The sequence below is a fragment of the Callorhinus ursinus genome, unplaced genomic scaffold, assembly GCF_003265705.2.
Source record: "Callorhinus ursinus isolate GAN/ISIS: 27379988/994484 unplaced genomic scaffold, GSC_fseal_2.0 scaffold15, whole genome shotgun sequence".
NCBI classification, from domain to species: domain Eukaryota; kingdom Metazoa; phylum Chordata; class Mammalia; order Carnivora; family Otariidae; genus Callorhinus; species Callorhinus ursinus.
In genome coordinates this window covers 20,130,929-20,149,543 of record NW_027397077.1, presented here as the reverse complement: position 1 = coordinate 20,149,543, position 18,615 = coordinate 20,130,929, and the positions used below count along the sequence as shown (strand labels likewise).

At 42.7% G+C, this 18,615-nt stretch overlaps 1 protein-coding gene and 1 long non-coding RNA gene across 16 annotated transcripts in view; one reads left to right on the top strand and one right to left on the bottom strand.

The window, feature by feature from the left end:
* ADAMTS9 (ADAM metallopeptidase with thrombospondin type 1 motif 9) overlaps positions 1 to 18,615 on the top strand; it is a 159,590-nt gene that overhangs the window by 98,879 nt on the left and 42,096 nt on the right. For 4 of the 6 annotated variants that reach the window (XM_073901495.1, XM_025885665.2, XM_073901499.1 and 1 more), the window contains one exon: positions 15,251 to 15,418. The exons of the other annotated variants lie outside the window; for them this stretch is intronic. In XM_073901495.1, coding sequence (XP_073757596.1) covers positions 15,251 to 15,418 — 168 coding nt within the window. The remainder of the gene's footprint in view (positions 1 to 15,250; positions 15,419 to 18,615) is intronic. 6 annotated transcript variants of the gene reach the window in all.
* The window catches only part of LOC141374209 (uncharacterized), a 31,527-nt gene that overhangs the window by 9,270 nt on the left and 3,642 nt on the right, over positions 1 to 18,615 (bottom strand). For 2 of the 10 annotated variants that reach the window (XR_012380926.1, XR_012380933.1), the window contains exons 2-4: positions 16,224 to 16,458; positions 14,656 to 14,733; positions 6,252 to 10,200 (exon numbers count right to left, since the gene is read on the bottom strand). This is a non-coding gene — a long non-coding RNA (uncharacterized lncRNA). The remainder of the gene's footprint in view (positions 1 to 6,251; positions 10,201 to 14,655; positions 14,734 to 16,223; positions 16,459 to 18,615) is intronic. The other 8 variants (XR_012380928.1, XR_012380929.1, XR_012380930.1 and 5 more) reach the window with 8 other exon arrangements.

The window sequence follows — 18,615 nt, the reverse complement described above, 5'->3', positions numbered from 1 at the left end:
TTCCTAGTTTTTCGTTGGCTTCTTTCCCATGACTTTCTCTTCCCCTTGTCCCCAACTCCCTTCCTCCCGCAGCCCCCTCCCACCCATGCAGCTAAAATGAAAGACCCCTGGGAATGATGTGGGATTTTTTGCTCCCCTTTGCCCAGGGAAACCCAGGCTTTCATTGCAAGCCTTGCCAGTAAATTCCAGTAAATACTTGGCTGTATGCAGACTCACCTTTTTTTTTTTTAATCTACTGCTCCCCAGTAAAACCCGGATTCCTTTGAAAACTAAGAGGTTTTCTTTTCTTTTTTTCAAAAAATGTGTGTTATTTTCCTTGCATCTAATAAAAAGCCTTCAGTCAACCAACTCACATATTTCGTTGCAATTTGAACTTTTTTTGGTGAAATCATGATTTCCTTCTCATTGGTCGCCTCGTCATCAGTTGTGAAATATCCGGGAACCCCTTAGCAGGGGCAGGTCAGGGACATGATGTCAGGGAGGAGGTACTGTGCAGAAGAGCGTGTTTGTTCATTGTCATTGAGGTCTTCATTGCCGTGTGTGGGGATCGGGTTCACGTTGTATATGTCACGTTCTCTAGAGACCAGGACTTCCCAACCCTTTTAGTCTGAGACCTTGATCATCTTGGATGGATGTTCAGAAGGCCCTTTACCGCTTCCATCCACCAAAAAAAAGCTCTCTGGCCCCACCCCAACAAGTAAGTTAAAATCAATTCAGTTTTGAGAGCTTGTTGGACTTTCTGAAAACCTTAGGATAATTCCGTGGTTTTCAATTGGGGGTGATTTTTACCCCCCCGCCCCAGTGGACATTAGGCAATGTCTGGGGACAAATGTCACAAATAGATTAGCGGTGCTACTGAATTCTAATGGATGGAAGCCAGGGATGTCGATAAGCATCCTACAATGCACAGCGTAGCCCTTAATAACAAAGAATTATCTCACCCAAAATGTTGAAATAGTGCCAAGCTTGAGGAAGCCTGAAGAGACATCTGGTGAGGAGAGGGAGGACTCCTAATCAAAAGTCAAAGTTGAGGTCACGGTTACAAGCCCCATGGAATGACACTGTTTAACTATCAGAAAACACTTCTCTCTGGAGAGTTGAATTTCCCATTAAATATTATGTGGGATTCCAGGAAGCCATCAAGGTCAGTCAAAGATTTTCAAGGCTGAGCTGAAAGTATGAGAGCTCAAAGTTGCCTTACCGGACTGAATTTGCAAACCCACAAGCAGTGTCACTCACCCTTTTTCTGGAGGGGGGAGAAGGGGGTTGTTATAAATGTGTACAAATGTGTCCAGTGTAATCCAGAGACATTCTGCATGGCAAGTTCAGCTGGAGTGACCAACTTTGGAAAGAAAGGCATCAATGAGAATGGGTGTTTCTAAGAAAGCAAGGGCTACTCCAACATGTTCATATATTTGGATTGTTCTGATAGCCCTGATAAGTCATATGTATTTGTTGCTTTTAGCTTTATGTTTCCAAGCAGTCCGTGTTTCCCTCATCCATGATAGAATTTGTGCGTATGTAATGGTCTAGCTAGATCGAGGAATTGGTGTCAGAGTTGAATATTTAGGTTTTTCTTTTGGATACTTTTTAAAGGCAGGATGAATTCCTAGTTTGCATTTTATCTGGGAAGTAGCAGACTGTGTTTTTGATTGGAGACTAAGGCAGTGGTACAGAAAGTATTTCATGGGTTGTAAATAGGTATGAACCAGGATATCCCAGTCTCAGCACTGTTGATATTTGAGACCAGGTAATTCTTTGTTGGGGGGCTCATCTGTGCCTTGTGTGATGTTTAAACAGCAACCTTAACCTCTACCCACTGGATGCCAATAGTATATCCCCTTGGTTGTAATAACCAAAAGTGTCTTTGAACATTGCCACATCCCCTGGGGGGGTAACATCACCTCCTCCCTGTCGTTCTATGGATAAGCCAGAGAATTCTTTAAGGTTATAAAATTGTTCCTTTCTCCTTTCTGGGAAGATAAACTGTTATGTTGTAGAGATTGCCAGGTTTTCACCATCAATTCTCTCAATTATTTCCCACTTTTTTTTTTTTAATCCTTAAGAGGAAGTCATATGTAGGTGATCAGTCTCTCCAGACGTGTGGCATTAAATTGGCATTTCAGTACATGAATTTCTGAGGAGGAAAGTTTTGAAGCTCTACCTCTTCATACCTTCCCTTTTCCAGTTTGCTTTAGCAGGAGGCAAATGCTATATATTCACCAACTGCAACCTCCACAGTGCACACACATATATACCCTCAGAATAGCAGGCTTAGCTCTGAGAAGGGTGGGTTAGAGAACATTTGAGATGCTGCATCTCCTGGCCCTAGAATTAAAATCAATCTCAATACTTCTCTTTCCAAAAGGTCACTAACAATGACCCATAAACACTAGTGGTGACTGCAAAGCTCTTGGACCAGAGAAACCTATCACTAGAGAAAAGGCAAGCAAAATAACCCCAAGACACTGTCATCAACCTCAGAAATTTTATGGTAGGACCTAAGTGCTAATGAAATATCAGATTTGTCCCACAACGTTTAAAGTTTTTTTGATGGGAGACCAAAGAAAATGTTATTAGAAGATAAGTACACTGGTGCCCAATTTAGAAGAGATGGTTCTCCATAAGGCAAGTGAGTGCCACCTTCCGGGATTAACTCGAACCTTACATTTCCAATGGACTAGCTATATAAAAAGTACTTTAAAATTAGAAATTGATTTTTGCCTTTTATCTAATTATAACCTGAATTATAAGCCTAATTATAATTATATAATTTGACTGGAAGTGGAGAAATAATAGCAAAGACCCCCATTTACTGAACATTTCAGCGAGCCAAACCCTGGGCCTGAGGCTTTGTATGCATTATTGCTAACCCTCATAAAATCTTTGCAAAATCGACCTTGTTATGTCCATTATGCAGGTAGGAAAACTGAGCTGTCAGAAGGCAAGTAAGTTTGCCAGCATCATATGGTCAGAAATTCTTGAAGCCAGACCTGACTGACTCCCAGGCTCCATGCTTTCCCACTCCCTCTCCGGTAGGGCTTTCAAAATGTCTAGAAATACCGATTTTGATTTGTGACACATGAAAGAAACAAACTCTTGCCCAAGTGGAAACCAATTTAGTTCTCCTCTGCTTTTTAAAAGCCACTAAAGCTGAGTCCTTAGTATCTGTGTTTTCCAAGTGTTTTCAGCCAGGTTCCTGGTTTTGTTTATTTTACTTATCAAAGTGGGAGGTAGCTGCATATTTGCACCTTTAAACAGGACAATTTTAACAATTCACTTGGTTTTAAATAATTTTTAAAGGAACCCAGAAATTAGGCTTGGTCACCCAGGATTCCCCAACCATGCTCCGAAAGGACCTAGCTTCCCCACATCATACTGCACCCTAGTATGATGACAATTGCTACATTTTTAAGGAAAAGTCTGCTGGACTAAGAAAACTAGGTCTTTCTCGACACAACCTGATCCTAATACGTGGGTAAAAATTACCCCACTTAATAGAGAGGCTTGTGGTGGCTTGTTTGTAGAGAGTGTACAGGATGGTGGCAATGATTCATTTCTATCAAATTTACTCTACAGTTATAAAATCTCAGGCTTGATATTGGTTTTGCAGCTCTGGATGTCCTATACTTTGAGAGCCTTTTCTTAAATGAAACTTTAAAAAAAAATCAGGATCAAACTGAGACACACTGTTTTGGAACAGCAGTGAGAGTCTTCATTTTTTTGCTTTTAGATGTTTCCAGCCAGAATAGAGATAGAAAATACCCAAGCCATGTAGAACCCATTCGTGTCCATACATTTCTTCATAGTTTTTTTTCAGTCCATATATTTACATTTTTCCATCTGGGAAAAAGTATCATTCTACGGTGACATCTTTATGGGGGAGAAACCGCATTACATGACTCAAAGTCACTCAGGGTATAGGATGGTCTCAATGGCTTAGAGCCAACTTTCAGCAATAGTCTTGCCTTTTCAGGGCAGAGCAGTAATCTGAGTTCCTAGCTTCTGCCATTTGCTGTCAATTTGCCTTATATTACATGCTCAGATAACCTTCCTTTTAGGTGTCCCCTGTGCAGTACTTAGTTCTGTAATTATGAATTAAATATTTAACCACAAGAGTACTTAGCCACTTTTGGACTGAATAGACACAGGAGATAGGAAAGACCAATAGTTATTTATTTGGTCCCTACAATGAACTGAGCATTGTGCAGGTTGCTCACTTAATCCTTAAAAAATTCTTGTAAGGTAAGTGGCTCTAGGTTCTTTGAGATGCTATTCATTCACTCATTCATGCATTGACGTGGGTATTCCATAAGTATTTGAATGTTTTCTGTAAGCCAGTCACTATTCTTGTCACTGGGGATACAGCAGTACACAAAAATTCTTAGAGAAGAGGGATTAAAAAAAAAAAGCATGGAAGAGGGGATGGGATGGGAACTGTACATTAAGGAAGTCAGGCAAGTCTCCATTCGAACAGAGATACGGGAAAATACAAAAGCAAGCCATGTGGATATCTAGAAGAAGAGTATTCCGGGTTAAGACCCAGAGACAGGAGTATTCGAGGCACATCTTAGCAATAGCAAGGAGGCCATTGTGGCTGAATTAGAGGGGATGGATGGTAGGATATGAAATTAGAGGTGAAACTGAGGGAGAGGAACATGGGGGTAAATCATGGGATGGGGAAGGAAGGGTCAGGCTATTGGAAGGATGTTTGCTTACACTCAATGAGGTAGGAAGCCACTGTGGGGAGGAAAGTTGAGTAGGAACATGAATTTGTTTTAAAAGACTGACTCTGGCTTCTGAATTTAGAAGAGACTATGAGAAGCACAAAGGTGGAAACAGGGAGACCATTAGAAAAAACCATTGCAGTGAGTCAAAGGGAGAATACCATGAGTGAGTGGCTCAGATGTTCACAGTGGAAGTGGTGAGAATTGGTGGGATTCTGATGTATTTTTAAAGAAGTACCTACGGATTAGCTGAGAGTTGGGATATAGAGTGTGAGAGAAAGAGAGGAGTGGGAATGACTCCAAATGTTGTGCACAGAATAAGCGGAAGGATGGAGTTTCCATTGACTGAAATAAAGAGGACTGACTATAGGAAGGAGGGGTTTGTGGAGGAGGACCAGGGCTTATGCTTTGGACATGTTAAGTTTGAGATGCTTATTCACCATCATTTCATGCCTCTGTTGAGCAGAATTGGAAAGAGAGGTTTGCCGTGGTTAAGCGTTGTGCATAGGATCACAAAAGAAGAGATAGTACTGGTCAAACCTGGTCTGAATGATTCCAAAACCAAGTTCATAACTACTACCTTCTTCTGCCCCAACCCTTGAGTTTCCATTTGAGTAGATCTCAGAATAGTGTAGGAATAATTTAAATTCACACATAACCTAATTTTAGCACCTTCTAATGCCAAGTCTTTCATGTTCTAACCATTTACATTTTAGCTGGTTTTATTTCTCATCTCATCCTTTCATAATGGCATTTTGAGCCATTTCTTTACCAAATGGTAAGCAGGAGGGGAAGACAAGAAAAGCCACAAGGACGCATAGTGCCTGTTGACAGCAACTTGGTACTATCTGAACTCCCAATAGCACAACGCAAACTGGAGGATGAGCATCTAATTCAATAATGGTTAAGATAACTTTTTCCCTTCTGCTGAGCTATATTTCTCTGGATACAGACTCAGATATGTATGCACATCTCAGTTTTTGAGTAGTATTCATATCCACCCAAAAGCAAACTAATTACATAAACTACTTCCTCCCCAAAAAGTTGTAAATTTTTCAGTGTAGGATGTTTGACATGTTGGCATGTAAAGATGTTTCTTTCACACCAAATCAATGGAGGAAGGTCCAGTTACACAGAGAAAGCAAGACTGGAAGAGGCAATTACAAGAACTTTGTCCTGGTGTCTTTTCCATGACTGAAAGGCAGAGAGACTAGTTCTTTGGGAGGAGGAAGAGGTTTAAGGGCTGCACTTCGGTTGGGTAGATGAAAGTCCAGAGAGAACCCGCATGGATTGCTTTTCTATGGAGGCATTCCCAAAGATGACTTAAGCTTCCCAGGTCTGTTCCTGACCGTCTGTGACACTAGTTAAGTCATGAGGGGGTGTCCCCGAACATTGTCATCTTCTAGCAGAATGACATTTCCAGGCAGCCTCAGTCATGGTCTACCTTCAGAGTGCCAAGAAGTTCTGGTCACCCATCCCTCAGCCATAGCTTTCCACCAATTACTCAGACACTTCATCACTCACCTTTGCAATAGCTGAGAATAAGGATCCTGGCACAGATATCTCACCCACTATCCCCCTGTCTTCCAGACAGCCTTCATGGACAATCCTGTGGCAAGCACAAAGGGTGGGTCCTTGTACCATCTTCACCTGAAAGATGCCAATATCATTATTCTGCTGAAGTCAGGTTACAAAGAATTAAAATAGTCAGTGTGCTTGAAAATGGGGAATCAGAGGGCATGTTAGGGACCACAGGGCCAGGTGATGTACTGTGCCTCAGTTTCCAGAGGGCACCACTGGATGTGGCCGTGATAAAATTCACCAGGTGTTGCTTTTGCAGATTGTCTTCGTTTTTGTTTTTTGTCTCAGTGGGGAGAAGCATCGTAATATTTAACATTCTTGCAGAACAAAAAGAACCTCAATTTGGATTTTGCAACTTGCATAGTGGATTTCCTATGCTGTTCTATTTAATGTGAATATTCATGTCCCCTCCTCTCATATGAAGTTGTTTCATTATGACGTAGGGAGGGGGTAGCTGGAGAGCCCTGTACCTCATCATTCTTGGTGGGGATGGGGAGGCGGAGGGCATGAGCCCTTCCTACTGTGTCCCCATATTGGCATGGCCCTGCCATCCCCCGTGCGAGACATATGCAGGGCCACCTACTTGGCTATCATATTGACAGCAGCCTTCAAGCATGCTCCAAGCTCTGACATGTGACTCTTAGTGCCTTTTCTCCCATAGTCTTCGACCTTTGTAGTATTGCAGAGGCTGTCGGTGTTGGGGGCAGTGGGGATGGAAGGGTGGCCTAATGCCCCATCCGGCTGGGACGACCGTGACTCCCGCATCTGCTTTCTTCCCTGGTGTTCCCTGCCAATCTCCTGCTTTCTCAGCTCCTTTTCATGGTAATAAGTGCCATGGTGGTCCTGGCCAGAAACAGCCATCAGGCAGACCTGTCAACATTGGCTTTCCGCCCTGAAGTCACAGCCCTTGTTTGCTGGCAGAGCTCTCTCTCCCGCCCCAGTCATTCTAGTCCCCTGACGCCCCCCATCCGGAGCCATTCTTGTGTTGTGAGAAGCCCTCACTGTGCTCACACCCAGCAGGTCACAAAGGACTGTGACCACTGCCAAGGCAGAGCTGAGCAGAGCTGGGAAGGGAGGGCACGGCTGTTCGGTAACGGTGGTCACTGGTGTGAAGGCTGTGTTTTGGGACATTCAAGGACTAACCTCCCAAGAAGCAAATAAGAAACACAAGTAGTTCTTGAGATAATACATGTGAGCAGGAAACGGTGGAGTAGGAGAAAGGCGTGGCATTCGGATGTGGGGTCTTTCTTTTTCTTACTCGTCTTCCTATCTTCTGGGGCCAGGGAGACCGTATTAATAAGAAAGAGTTGAAAAGAGTGAAAAGGGCACTACTACAGGAGGAGTTCTCCACATTGATGTCTGATGTGTGGATTGCTTTGGGACCTTTGGAAAGGAAAGCTCTTCCCCCGTTCACATGGGTGAGATTTTTGCCCAAGTCCCTCCTTCACTCAGCAAACGTCTGTGTGAGAATGCTCATCTCAGAGACTCCATTAGTTAACCTGGATTTTTAAAAAAACACTCCCCTTTCTATCCACGTGTTGGGAGGTATTCTAAAAGACTCTGCTGAATAGAAATAGTAGTAGTGGTGATAGGGAATGTGTAATGATTTTTACGCTGTTCGGCCAGAACACCAAGAGCTCTGACTGTATGCAGTGTCCCACTTAATTGTGACGTGACTCTGCTGAATGTCGACAGTGCTGTGGTCCCCATTTTACAGAGAACAAATCTGAGCTGAGAGAGGTTAAGTAATTTGCCCCAAATGGCACTGAAGTAAAATGGCAGATGGTGTGTCAGCCTAGGGGTGCCGGACTCCAAAACCTATGCCTTTAATTTGTGGCATTTTAGAGCAAGATGAAGACAAGCAGGGAGCTTTGTTTCCTGTGCTGCCACTCATGCATGTCCCACCCATTGGAATTTGTTCTTCACTGGCAGCTTGGAACAGGAGGTTGTTATCATTTACTCTTGTTCCTACGGGTGTCTGCCATCCATCAAAGCCAGAGGTGGTAGAATCGACACCTGCCTTCCTAGTCCCTGTTTATCATGCTAGCTTTTTGTGAGCATGACTGACCTGGGAAGAATCGGGGTGACTGACTGGTCAGCCATGGTTCCTGAGCAACGTGAAGAACACGAGTACTTGGCCACAAGTCCCCAGGGGGTTACAGTTCTGTGCTGGGTACAGGTATTCAGCGTCCTAAGCCTGTGTTTACTTCTTCCTTGCTGTGTGCCTGAGCTTGCCATGTCTCCTTGTCTCTAGTGTTGAATTTGTGAGATAAATAGATGGACTGAGCCATCTTTGAGATGTCTTACAGCACAAGCATTTGAGAGATTAGTCCTAGTGAATTGGCAGGTCCAAATCGACAACCCGCAGCCTTCCATTCATGACCATGCAAAGAGCCATTCATTGACCAGGGAACGGAAGCCGCCATTCGCCATGTGGCATCAGGCAGACCCCACAGGGTGAAGAAACCCTGAAAAATGGCCAGGAGAAAGTCAGGGTGTGGCTTCAGCCAAAGGCAAATCTGGCCTTTTATTTATGTGATTGTATTTTGGGACTCTAAGTGTCTTTCTTCCCAGGGTCCTCAAGATGCTGTGAAGAAAGTAATAAAGTCAGAAATACTAACATTGTACAGGTATTGTCTTCCTGAGGGACTGAGGAATCATAGGGTTCTAGAATAGTCTCAAGAGACATTTCTTTGAGGTCCTTGCTTTTTTGCTGTTGCCTTGGGTAAGTCGAGGTAAACAGCTTGTTTTCTTAACCAAGCCCTTTCTTCAGTATAGTTTAAGGAAGAAAGTGGTGGTTCTGGAGCCCAGGAGGTACATGTATTTGAAGACTAACTCTGCTGCTCCCTGGCTTTGTGACCCTGAGCAAGTAATATCACCTCTTTGGTTCTCCTTATCTGGAAAAAGGAATCCTAATAGCATCTAAGTCACAGGGTTGCCGTTGGGATTAAATGATGGAAGCCAGTGTCCTCCAGCTTAGTTTTTCATTCACAGTAAGGGATTCAATAGAAGGTAGCTGGTGTGAGTTCCAGTAGTTCTGTTCCAACTGAAAGAGGGGTCCTGGGGTGGCCTTTTTGAATCTCAATGACTCATGCCAAATCAGTTCAGTAGTCACACTGTGGGTCAGATTCCGAGTGGTTCTTTCTTTGTGACATTTAGGAAAACACGACATTTGGTTTCTAGTACACTTCTCTAACGGCTACGATTTTCATGTGTTCATTCACTTCCATTATTATTTGCTGGCTGCCTCCAGTGTGGAAGGCAGTACATAAACACGTGTGAGTGGCAGCTACTGTCTTTTTCCTAGGTGGCAAGCCCCGTGGTTTTCCAGCCCCCACACTGAGCCGTGTTGGGCGCTCTGATCCCCCAGTCTATGTCCTTGTGCTCTCATCCTGTCTTGGGGGGATAGTGTGTGCTGGCTGGTTTTGCCTCTCCTGATCATGTGATGCTCCCGCACACTCACTTCATTCATCACCGTAATTGGCAAAGGCAGTCCTGAACCTTGGCTGCAAGCCTCACGTCCTTGCTGACAGCCTGCTTTTCAGGCGAGGCTTGACTTTATGTTTTGGTAAACAAAAGCAAAATGAGAATAGAATCAGAAAGAGCTGTTGTTAGTAAAAGATGCAACCAAACATTTTTTTTAAAATGCAGGGATTTGGATGTGACTTTCATATTTTACAGGATCACAAGGGCAAGGCAAATAAGGATTAGTACAGTGTCCTCTCTCAAAACTGAAATCTGCTCACCAGTCTCAGAGTGATGGTTAGCTACTTGATTTTCAAAAATCCTTCCAGCGGGAGAATCTTGACTTAATTTGGTAATGGCTTGCAGTGTATGTCCTTCCTCTTGGCCTTTCAATTCTTCCTTATTTCTAACCTGCTGGCAGCCAGTCCTGTGGTTGAAAATATGGACTAGTTGACCAGCATAGCATCCTCCATCACACATGGCACATAAATGGAGTGTCATGTGTTCTAGATCCCTTGGAGCTGGAAATCACCTAGATATACAGAACAGTGCCAGACATTCTGCTAGAGCTGTTCTCCTGGACCATTCATTAACCCCTATGTAGTGAGCATCTGCTATACCTGGGCAGCCCTGGTCTATACCCTGGCCCCTCTGTGGCTTCCTTTAAGCCCCAGCATCACCCAGCCCCATCGAGAAGCTTCCATCTGGCCAGATTCTGTGTGCATCCCTGACCTCCACCCTCCCTTTCTTATTCCTTCTTAGTTCCTTAGTTCCTAACCAGATACTCTCCCATCTTCATACGGATGTCCAGATTCGAAGCTGCCTTGGCAACCTAGGAGTCTCATTCTTTCTAGGTCCTCAGCCCTTCTTATCCAGGCAGACGCACTGGGTGGTTTGCTGGCTTCTTGACGTCTGAGAGACTACGCCCCTCCATATAAGTGAAAGGACTGATGCAGGGCATCCCTGATGCCAGGGGCAGCACAGCGGACCCTGAGGTTCACCATAACTAGAGCTACCACTCGAGAGAGAGAAGCCCTCAGTAGAGATTACGAGCAGGCTGCCCACGCCTTGAGTGTCGTGTCCATCAGATGAGTTGAAATGTGAGGATTTCAAGCTCTTAGACCTTCGTCAGTGGAAAGTGTTAAGGCAGCAGCTGAACAAAGCTTCACATTAAACATCCCCTGTGAATGGCCTCACAGAAACAAAAGCCTCAAAGCCCAGGCATTTGGGATACTGACCTTGATGTTTCTAAGTAGCAAGCAGAGATTACACCACATTGTTCAGGAGTGTTGTGCAAAGCTGGGGGAAAAGTATTCTCTCAAGAAGGTTGAGTTGTTTCTCCAAAGGAACAAACATTAAAGTCCAATGGGCAACTTAGGAGGCTATTTCAGCTGCACATTTAAGGGCTTAAACATTCCACCGACCAAGACCCCTCAGATATGTGGCCAATAAATAGCCCATACTAGGTGATGCACTGAATTTAGCTATCATATCTTAGTGACACACATTGATGCAAAAGTCAGTGCCTGGAAAAGGCTGGAAATGATCAGATGGAAATTTCCCTCAGAATATAAGAGCTGCAACCAGTGTTTATTTTATTATCAAAATGACTTCTTTAGGAAATCATAATAGACCCACTAACGAACCTGTTAGATATGAAAATTTCCCCCAAGCAGCTGCTTCTCTTCACTGGTAAGTTAGAAAGCATGAAATGAAAAGTGGTTTTTTATGATTAGTTACCTTGAGGATTTCCTTATCACTTTTATATCTTAATTTTAGGCAAATAATATGTGTAGTGAGTCATGCTGAAGTATTGGCATTCTTTTTTTTCCAAGTTGGTTTCATTCAAATCCCCAGATAACTAGATTTTAAGGCATCAGATTTGGAATCTACTTCCTCCATTTTCATTTCACGGGCAATAGATGTTTGTTGCACCAGTCATGCCTCTCGGATGAATTATTATCAGTGATGATGGTGATAATTGACCTGTTTTCCTTGTGCTGTTATTCTCAATAGACATCTATCCGCTTGTGTTGGAATCACAGGGGGGAGAGGTATATAGAAAGCATTGTGGTTACACCAGTTTGGAAACACCAGTTGTCTCCAATCCTAGTACCTAAATTTATGGTTATTGGGATGATTAAATGAGACAATGCATGTACAGTCTTAGAGCAGTGCCTGGCCATGAATGAATGAGAATGCTGAGCCTTTTCTAATTCTGCCTCTGTAGATTGCTGCCTCCTTTTAGACTGTCCCTGTGATGCCACGGCAGATTAGTGAATTGCCATTTCCATCAACTCTCTTCCCCCCCTTCATATTAAAAGATAGGTTGTTTGTACTACTTATATATTGAAATGACTATCCCTATGGGTCGATTTGCTGTAAGTTCACCCATGTTCCTCTGTTTCCAGGTATGCCTGTTTCTTCGCCCTAATTAAGCCCGTTCGCACCCATGTATGCAGACCTTTTGAGTTCAGTCTGTTTCCTACAAATAAATACATCCTTGACTCCCAGTGCTGTTTCCCCATCCCTGTAAGTGTCATCACTATCCAGTTAGCCATACTGCAAACCTGGGAGTCCTTCCTGAGTCTGCCTTCTCCCCTGCACCCCACAGCTGATCCACCATTTCTCCCTCAAAAGAGTATGTCTTAAATCAACCAACTTCCCCCACCCCAGCACTCTGCACCCTCTTTAGAATCACCATCACCGGGGCGCCTGGCTGGCTCAGCTGGTTAAGCATCTGACTCTTGATATTGGCTCGGGTCATGGTCTCAGGGTTGTGAGATCAAGCCCTACATCAGGTTCTGCACTGGGCATGGAGCCTGCTTAAAATTCTCTCTCTCCCTCACCCTCTGCCCCTCCCCACTTCTCTTTTCCTCTAAAAAAAAAAAAGAAAAAGAAAAGAAAAGAAACACCATCACTTCTTGCTTGGACCAATGCAGTAGCTACCTGAGCAGTTTTATTGTTTCCATTCATGCTGTATTCCTATCCATTGTCCACTCAGCAATTAGGGTAGAATTTTTGAAGCAAACATCAGACCATATTTTGCCCTGATTTAAAACTCAGTAGTGATATTCCAAATCCAGATAGATGATTAGGACCTGTGAGCTCTGCATGGTCTGGCCCTGGGGGAAACCTCGGGAGCCCTCCTGCAACCCCGGCAGCTTGTTTCCCCCAGAGCACTCCTCTCCATTACTAGGCGCATGTTTATTTTTGTCAACATGTGGTTGATGTTGGTCTCCCTCACTGGCCTGGAAGCTCCATGAGGGTGGGGCGCAGTCAGCTTTGCTCATCACTATGTGCCCAGCCCTTTGCATATATTTTGAAACATATAGTAGACACTGAAATGTTTGTTGAATGAACAAATGAATTCATCTTAAATTCAAATTATGCCCCTTTGTTATCTGTCAAAGTTTCTAAATATTAGAATTAGTCACTAACAGTAGCGATTATTCTGTATGCAAGTCTTTAGACCACTGGTTTGTAGGAATATTTCTAGGAGCTTCATATTATTTTTTTAAGATTTTATTTATATATTTGAGAGAGAGAGAGTGAGAGAGAGCATGAGTGGGGGGATAAAGGCAGATGGAGAAGGAGAAGCAGCTCCCTGCTAAGCAGGGAGCCCGATGTGGGGCTTGATCCCAAGACCCTGTGATCACGACCTAAACCGAAGATGGACGCTTAACCAGTGAGCCACCCAGGTGTCCCTAGGAGCTTCATTCTAAAAGCCTTCCAGAATTATGTCCCAAGGCATTATATACATGAAAGCATTGTAGGTTGAAAGATGGTTGTTTCTGTTTTGGTATGAATATATTTAAATTAGTCTCCTTCCTTCTACACTGTGTACTCTATTAAGATTTCCAGGGGCACCTGGGTGGTGCAGTCGGTTGAGCGTCTGACTCTTGGTTTTGGCTCAGGTCGTGATCTCTGGGTCATGAGATCGACCTCACATCAGGCTCCGTGCTCTCCCTCACATCAGGCTCTGTGCTCTCAGTGCAGACTCTGCTTAAGACTTTCTGTCTCTTTCCCTCTGCCCCCTTGCCCCCTCCCCACACTCTCTCTCACAAATAAATAAATTACTCTTAAAAAAAAAAAAGATTTCCAGAATGACAACTCCAAATCATAATACTCTCATAAAATGGAGCTCAAATGCAACTGGCAATGTTTCCATTTCCTGAAGTAAAAAGTCACAGCCAAACTTATTAATAGACATATTGCAAAATCATTTACTAGCTACTATTGAAATGTTTGTAATGATTTGTGCTTATTAGAGAAAGATGTCTGGCACATTTATGAACGATAGAACTTTGAACATGCTTGGTAACAGCAGTTGGATTAATATTTGGCTCTGTGTTTTACGGGGTGCTATTTATCTATGGGGCATAAAAGGGCACTTTGGTAATTATTTAACAAAATCACAGAGTTAGTGAGGGAAATAAGAAATATTGAATAGAAGGAAATGACACTTGAAATCTGTTTTCATTGCATTTTCACATTTTGTTCTTCATTCTGAAACTCATTTCCCTCTAAAAGTCAAGAACGTTATATTGGGAAATAATGTGTCTTGAAAACCTGAGCCAGCAAGCTTATGATCCGAGTGGTAATGACTTCTGTAATCGCTAATGAGGCAAATGGACGTTGAGTATCTCGGTGCACTCACTGGGGCCAGCCTCTTGCCTGTTCCACAAGAAGCTGTCATATCAGATTTTTGTCCTGACTCCATGGGCACTTTGATTCCTAAACCTTTCTGAGAAACCTAATCTGAAATCAAAGTCAAGTTTCTTAGATGTGGTCAGACAAGGTCACATTTAAAACAGTTCAGTGAACTTGCAGATCAGAGTTGAAAGGTAATGCCTCCCTCCCCAAATTGGCACAGACTTACCTGCTAGCTTACCTTTCAGTTTCTAATGTGGCTTTTTTACCTCCTTCCCAACCGACTGGGAAAAATGGAGTTTATCCTCTGAAAAATGGTAGAAGAGTTCCTTTAAATCATTTAATTAGGAAATGGGACACAGTTGTATTTTGGAAATGCACCTTTATCCAAATCAGTGAATAACAAGGCATTTTGTTAAAGAAATATCTTGATCAGAGATTGCATAAAGTGAGATGTGCAACAGGAATCCTTACGAATTCGTAGTAGGACTTAAAATCAGAATTTTGTGGTAATTTCTGGTTCATTGGCTTTATTTTTGGCCTAAAGTGTCAGGATTTGCCCACACTCTTGAGGGACCCAAAATACTATCCAGGATTGCTGCTATAATGCTACAGACGGTTCCCCCCCCCCCCCAATGCTACCTTCTTGCCATGCGGAACCTTGAGATATGACCTAAAAATGGCTCTGGTAAAGGGGGGATGGTGACTTGTGTTAGATACGATCTTAACATCTCACGACTCAGGTTTTTATCAAAGTCCATGTGATTAAAAAAAAAACAAAACACACACAACAACAACAACCTTGCCATTGCTTTATATTTCAGTGTTCTGTCTCTTGTGGTCGAGGGCATAAACAACGAAATGTTTACTGCATGGCAAAGGATGGAAGCCATTTAGAAAGTGATTACTGTAAACACCTTGCTAAGCCAAATGGGCACAGAAAGTGCAGAGGAGGAAGATGCCCCAAATGGAAGGCTGGCGCCTGGAGTCAGGTGAGCAATGCTTCTCCTTATGACTGCTTCCTTCTTACCTTCCGCCACATGGCCGACACCAGGGGGTCGGTTGTGTTTCTCTGCACAGTTTTGGTTTTGCAGAGGGGAGCTTGGGGAAGGGAACACTATGTCAGCATACTTGTTAGCGGGGAGACCTTGGGCCAGTGGATTCAGCCCTTGGTGCCGTGCACAATGCCTACAGTAGGATGGTTGTGAGGATGAATTCTAAGTGGTAGTGGATGTAGGTGTAAGACATCAAGCACAGAGTGGCCCTTCAGTACCTCGCTGATGGCATTTTTTAATATCCTCCATCACTTAAACAACCACTAACTCAGACTGCCGTAAGCTTGACTCTGACCACCTGGCAGGAATTGGGTCTGAGTTGAGATGCTTAAAGAAAGGGCTATCAGTATGAAGTATTAGTGAATATGTCTCTGCTCATTTGCTTCTGGACAACAGAGGTGGGAGACAAAAGGAGAAGTGCTCTCATTCTCTAGCCAGGCGACCTTGGGTGATCTGTTTAACCTTCCCGAGCCTACTTCATATAGCTCTTCTGAGGATTTGATGCAATAATGAATGCCGAGTCCTTAGTTCAGAGGTCTTAAATCTAAGAGGTTCTCAAGAGAAATATTTTGTTTGGATGAATGTGATGTGTCTACCGGACGGGGAAGGGGGGGTAAGTTCCCAAGAAACCAATTACAGTCAGACTCCACTAACTCTAAACATTTTGGTAATCTAGACAGGAGCTGGGTAAGAGAGTTTCCCTGTTGTATTCAACAAGGAACTTTCAGAAGCTTCTGTTTACCTATGAACAATTGATGTGTGAACCAAAGTCTCTCACACGTAAGCCTTGAAGCTGATATCTTCACTCTATACTTGTACATTCTCTCAGCTTGGTTGAAGGTGCTTGCTTAAAAATAATAAGGTACAGTTCCGTATATTCTGTATTTAATGCTGCTCTTCCCCTCTTGATTTTGGCCTCTTTGAGCTTTCACTGAATTTGTGGTTCTCCTGTGCAGCCGAGAATCATACAGATGCTCCTAAGAATCAATAGGAAAGTAAGTTCCAGGTTGGCAAGCTCTAGATTTCGTTCTTTCAGAGCCTGGATCTTGATTGCCTGGAGCCTCAGAGAAGCTTTGGATGGCTGTGTTAACATGGGGAGGAGTTGGGAATTCTCCATTTCGACATGACTAATGGAAAATTCCTCTAGAAATGTGAATTTTTCTCAAATGCTCTGAGCTGGCATCATTGTCCCACATGCTCCCCCCAGCCATACGCCACTTAACAGAAACGTAAGACATGACCTGCATCATTCCCTAGCAGAGTAGCCTCGTCCTTCGCAAGGCCTCTCTCATAATGATCATGTGTGTTTTTGTTTCTGTTTTAATTCAACAATCAAAGCTTCGGTGCCCAACCAGAGCGAGTAACTCCTCTGGCTTCCCTAAGGGATCAGATTTCAAGGCAGTGTTTCATATTGGTCATCCTTAATGGTTTGTCTAAGTGACGGCTGTCATCTGTAACTTCCAGCCCTTTTATTTGGGGAGCTATTCAATTCATGTATAAGCCCGCAGCTAACATTATTGAAGATACTGCACTAATTAGCTTGTCCTCTTGTAGACTTTCATGCTCTATTGCTTTTCTTTATGTTCCTTGGCCTCTACTTATCTATTTGCATCATGCGCTGAATATTAAGTTTGGAGCATGGAAATGATGCTCCTTTTATAGGCCAATTTATTCAATATAGAGATGATTAAAAGAATCTTTCACTCTTTATTGGTAAACACAGGGTGAGTTTTAGTCCAGTATTCTGTGATCTGGTTAGGAAGTCTAAAATTGCTTACAAATCTGGGATGATTAGGTTTGAACCCTGGGGTGGGGTTTTGAACATAAGGTAATAGGATTATCAGAATGCCTCCCTAGAAAAGACTGCACCTGTTCAAAATGATTGCTTAAAACAGTCTAGTCAACTTTGTAGAAAATGCAAGTAAACACAGTTATGTAATGGTCTGTGGCTAGCTTTGTAATGCCCTGATTTGATTTGTAGAAATGAATTATAAAAGCAGGCAAGGCAAGGTGCTGCATGGGCAAAATCTAATTTATGCAATTTAGAAGTATGCCTGAAAACAATCAGATGCAGTGGTTAATGGAGAAAGACGGTCTGCATGGTTAAAGATTATTGGCTTACTAATGATCCATTGGTAAACAGAAATATCCCTAAGGCAGTGATATTGAAGCAAGAGTAATGATTATCCATTTGCAACAATGTTTAGAAGATTTTGTATCTATCTGGTCCTTCTGTTTTCTGCTGGTACTATATTCTAGTCATCTCCTGTTCACGGTAGGAAGAAGAATTAGCACCATTTCTCATCATGTTGAAATGTCTGAAGATAATAGGACGTATAAAATATCGGGCTGTGTTGATCTTCATAGTCTTGCCCTCAAAATTGGTGCTTTGAGATTTAAAGTGGGATGTTTCATTTCTACATCTTTTGAAAATCTTGAATTTGTCAAGGAAATTTTTCCAATAAAAGGAAAGCTTATATTGGAAAACATCCTCATTAAAATTTTAAAACATTTTTTAGAAGTTCATATTCAATTTGTTTCGATGCTTTTGATCAAGAGATAAGGGATACCCATGAAATTTTAAGTCAAAGATCGGCAGCAAATTCTTGATTCAGTTTGATACATGTGAAGACTCTGTAGTCCCATGATACAGAACCATTTCAGAGTAAAAATTGTTTAATCCATACCTATAGAAAGGTTTTTTTTAAATGAAGGCCAGAAATAAAAAGAATAAATGATCAGATTAGAATAAAAGTAACACTTCATCATCGCTTGTCAATCATGAATTCGCTCAGTCGATTCATTTCTCAGTCCTGAGATGCATGTCTTTTTCACACTTGAACCCCTCTGTGCTGAGAATGGGTCTAACAACCAATGGAATGCCATGACTTAATTAAAATAGCCCTTTTTTCCTTAGTGATACAAAATGTAATGCCTTGTCTTGCCATCAGTGGTGTCTTCAATTGAGGGAACTAATCAAGTTTTAAAAGCTCTTCACTGCTAATGCCAAAAGGGAAGCTGGCAAATTGCACGATGAATCCATCAGCCATTTTTGGTTAGAACTTTTCTTATAGTTACAGCTTGGTTGTGGTGTCTGTTTCTGAAGTATTCTGCTAGTGTTTAATGCAGAAACA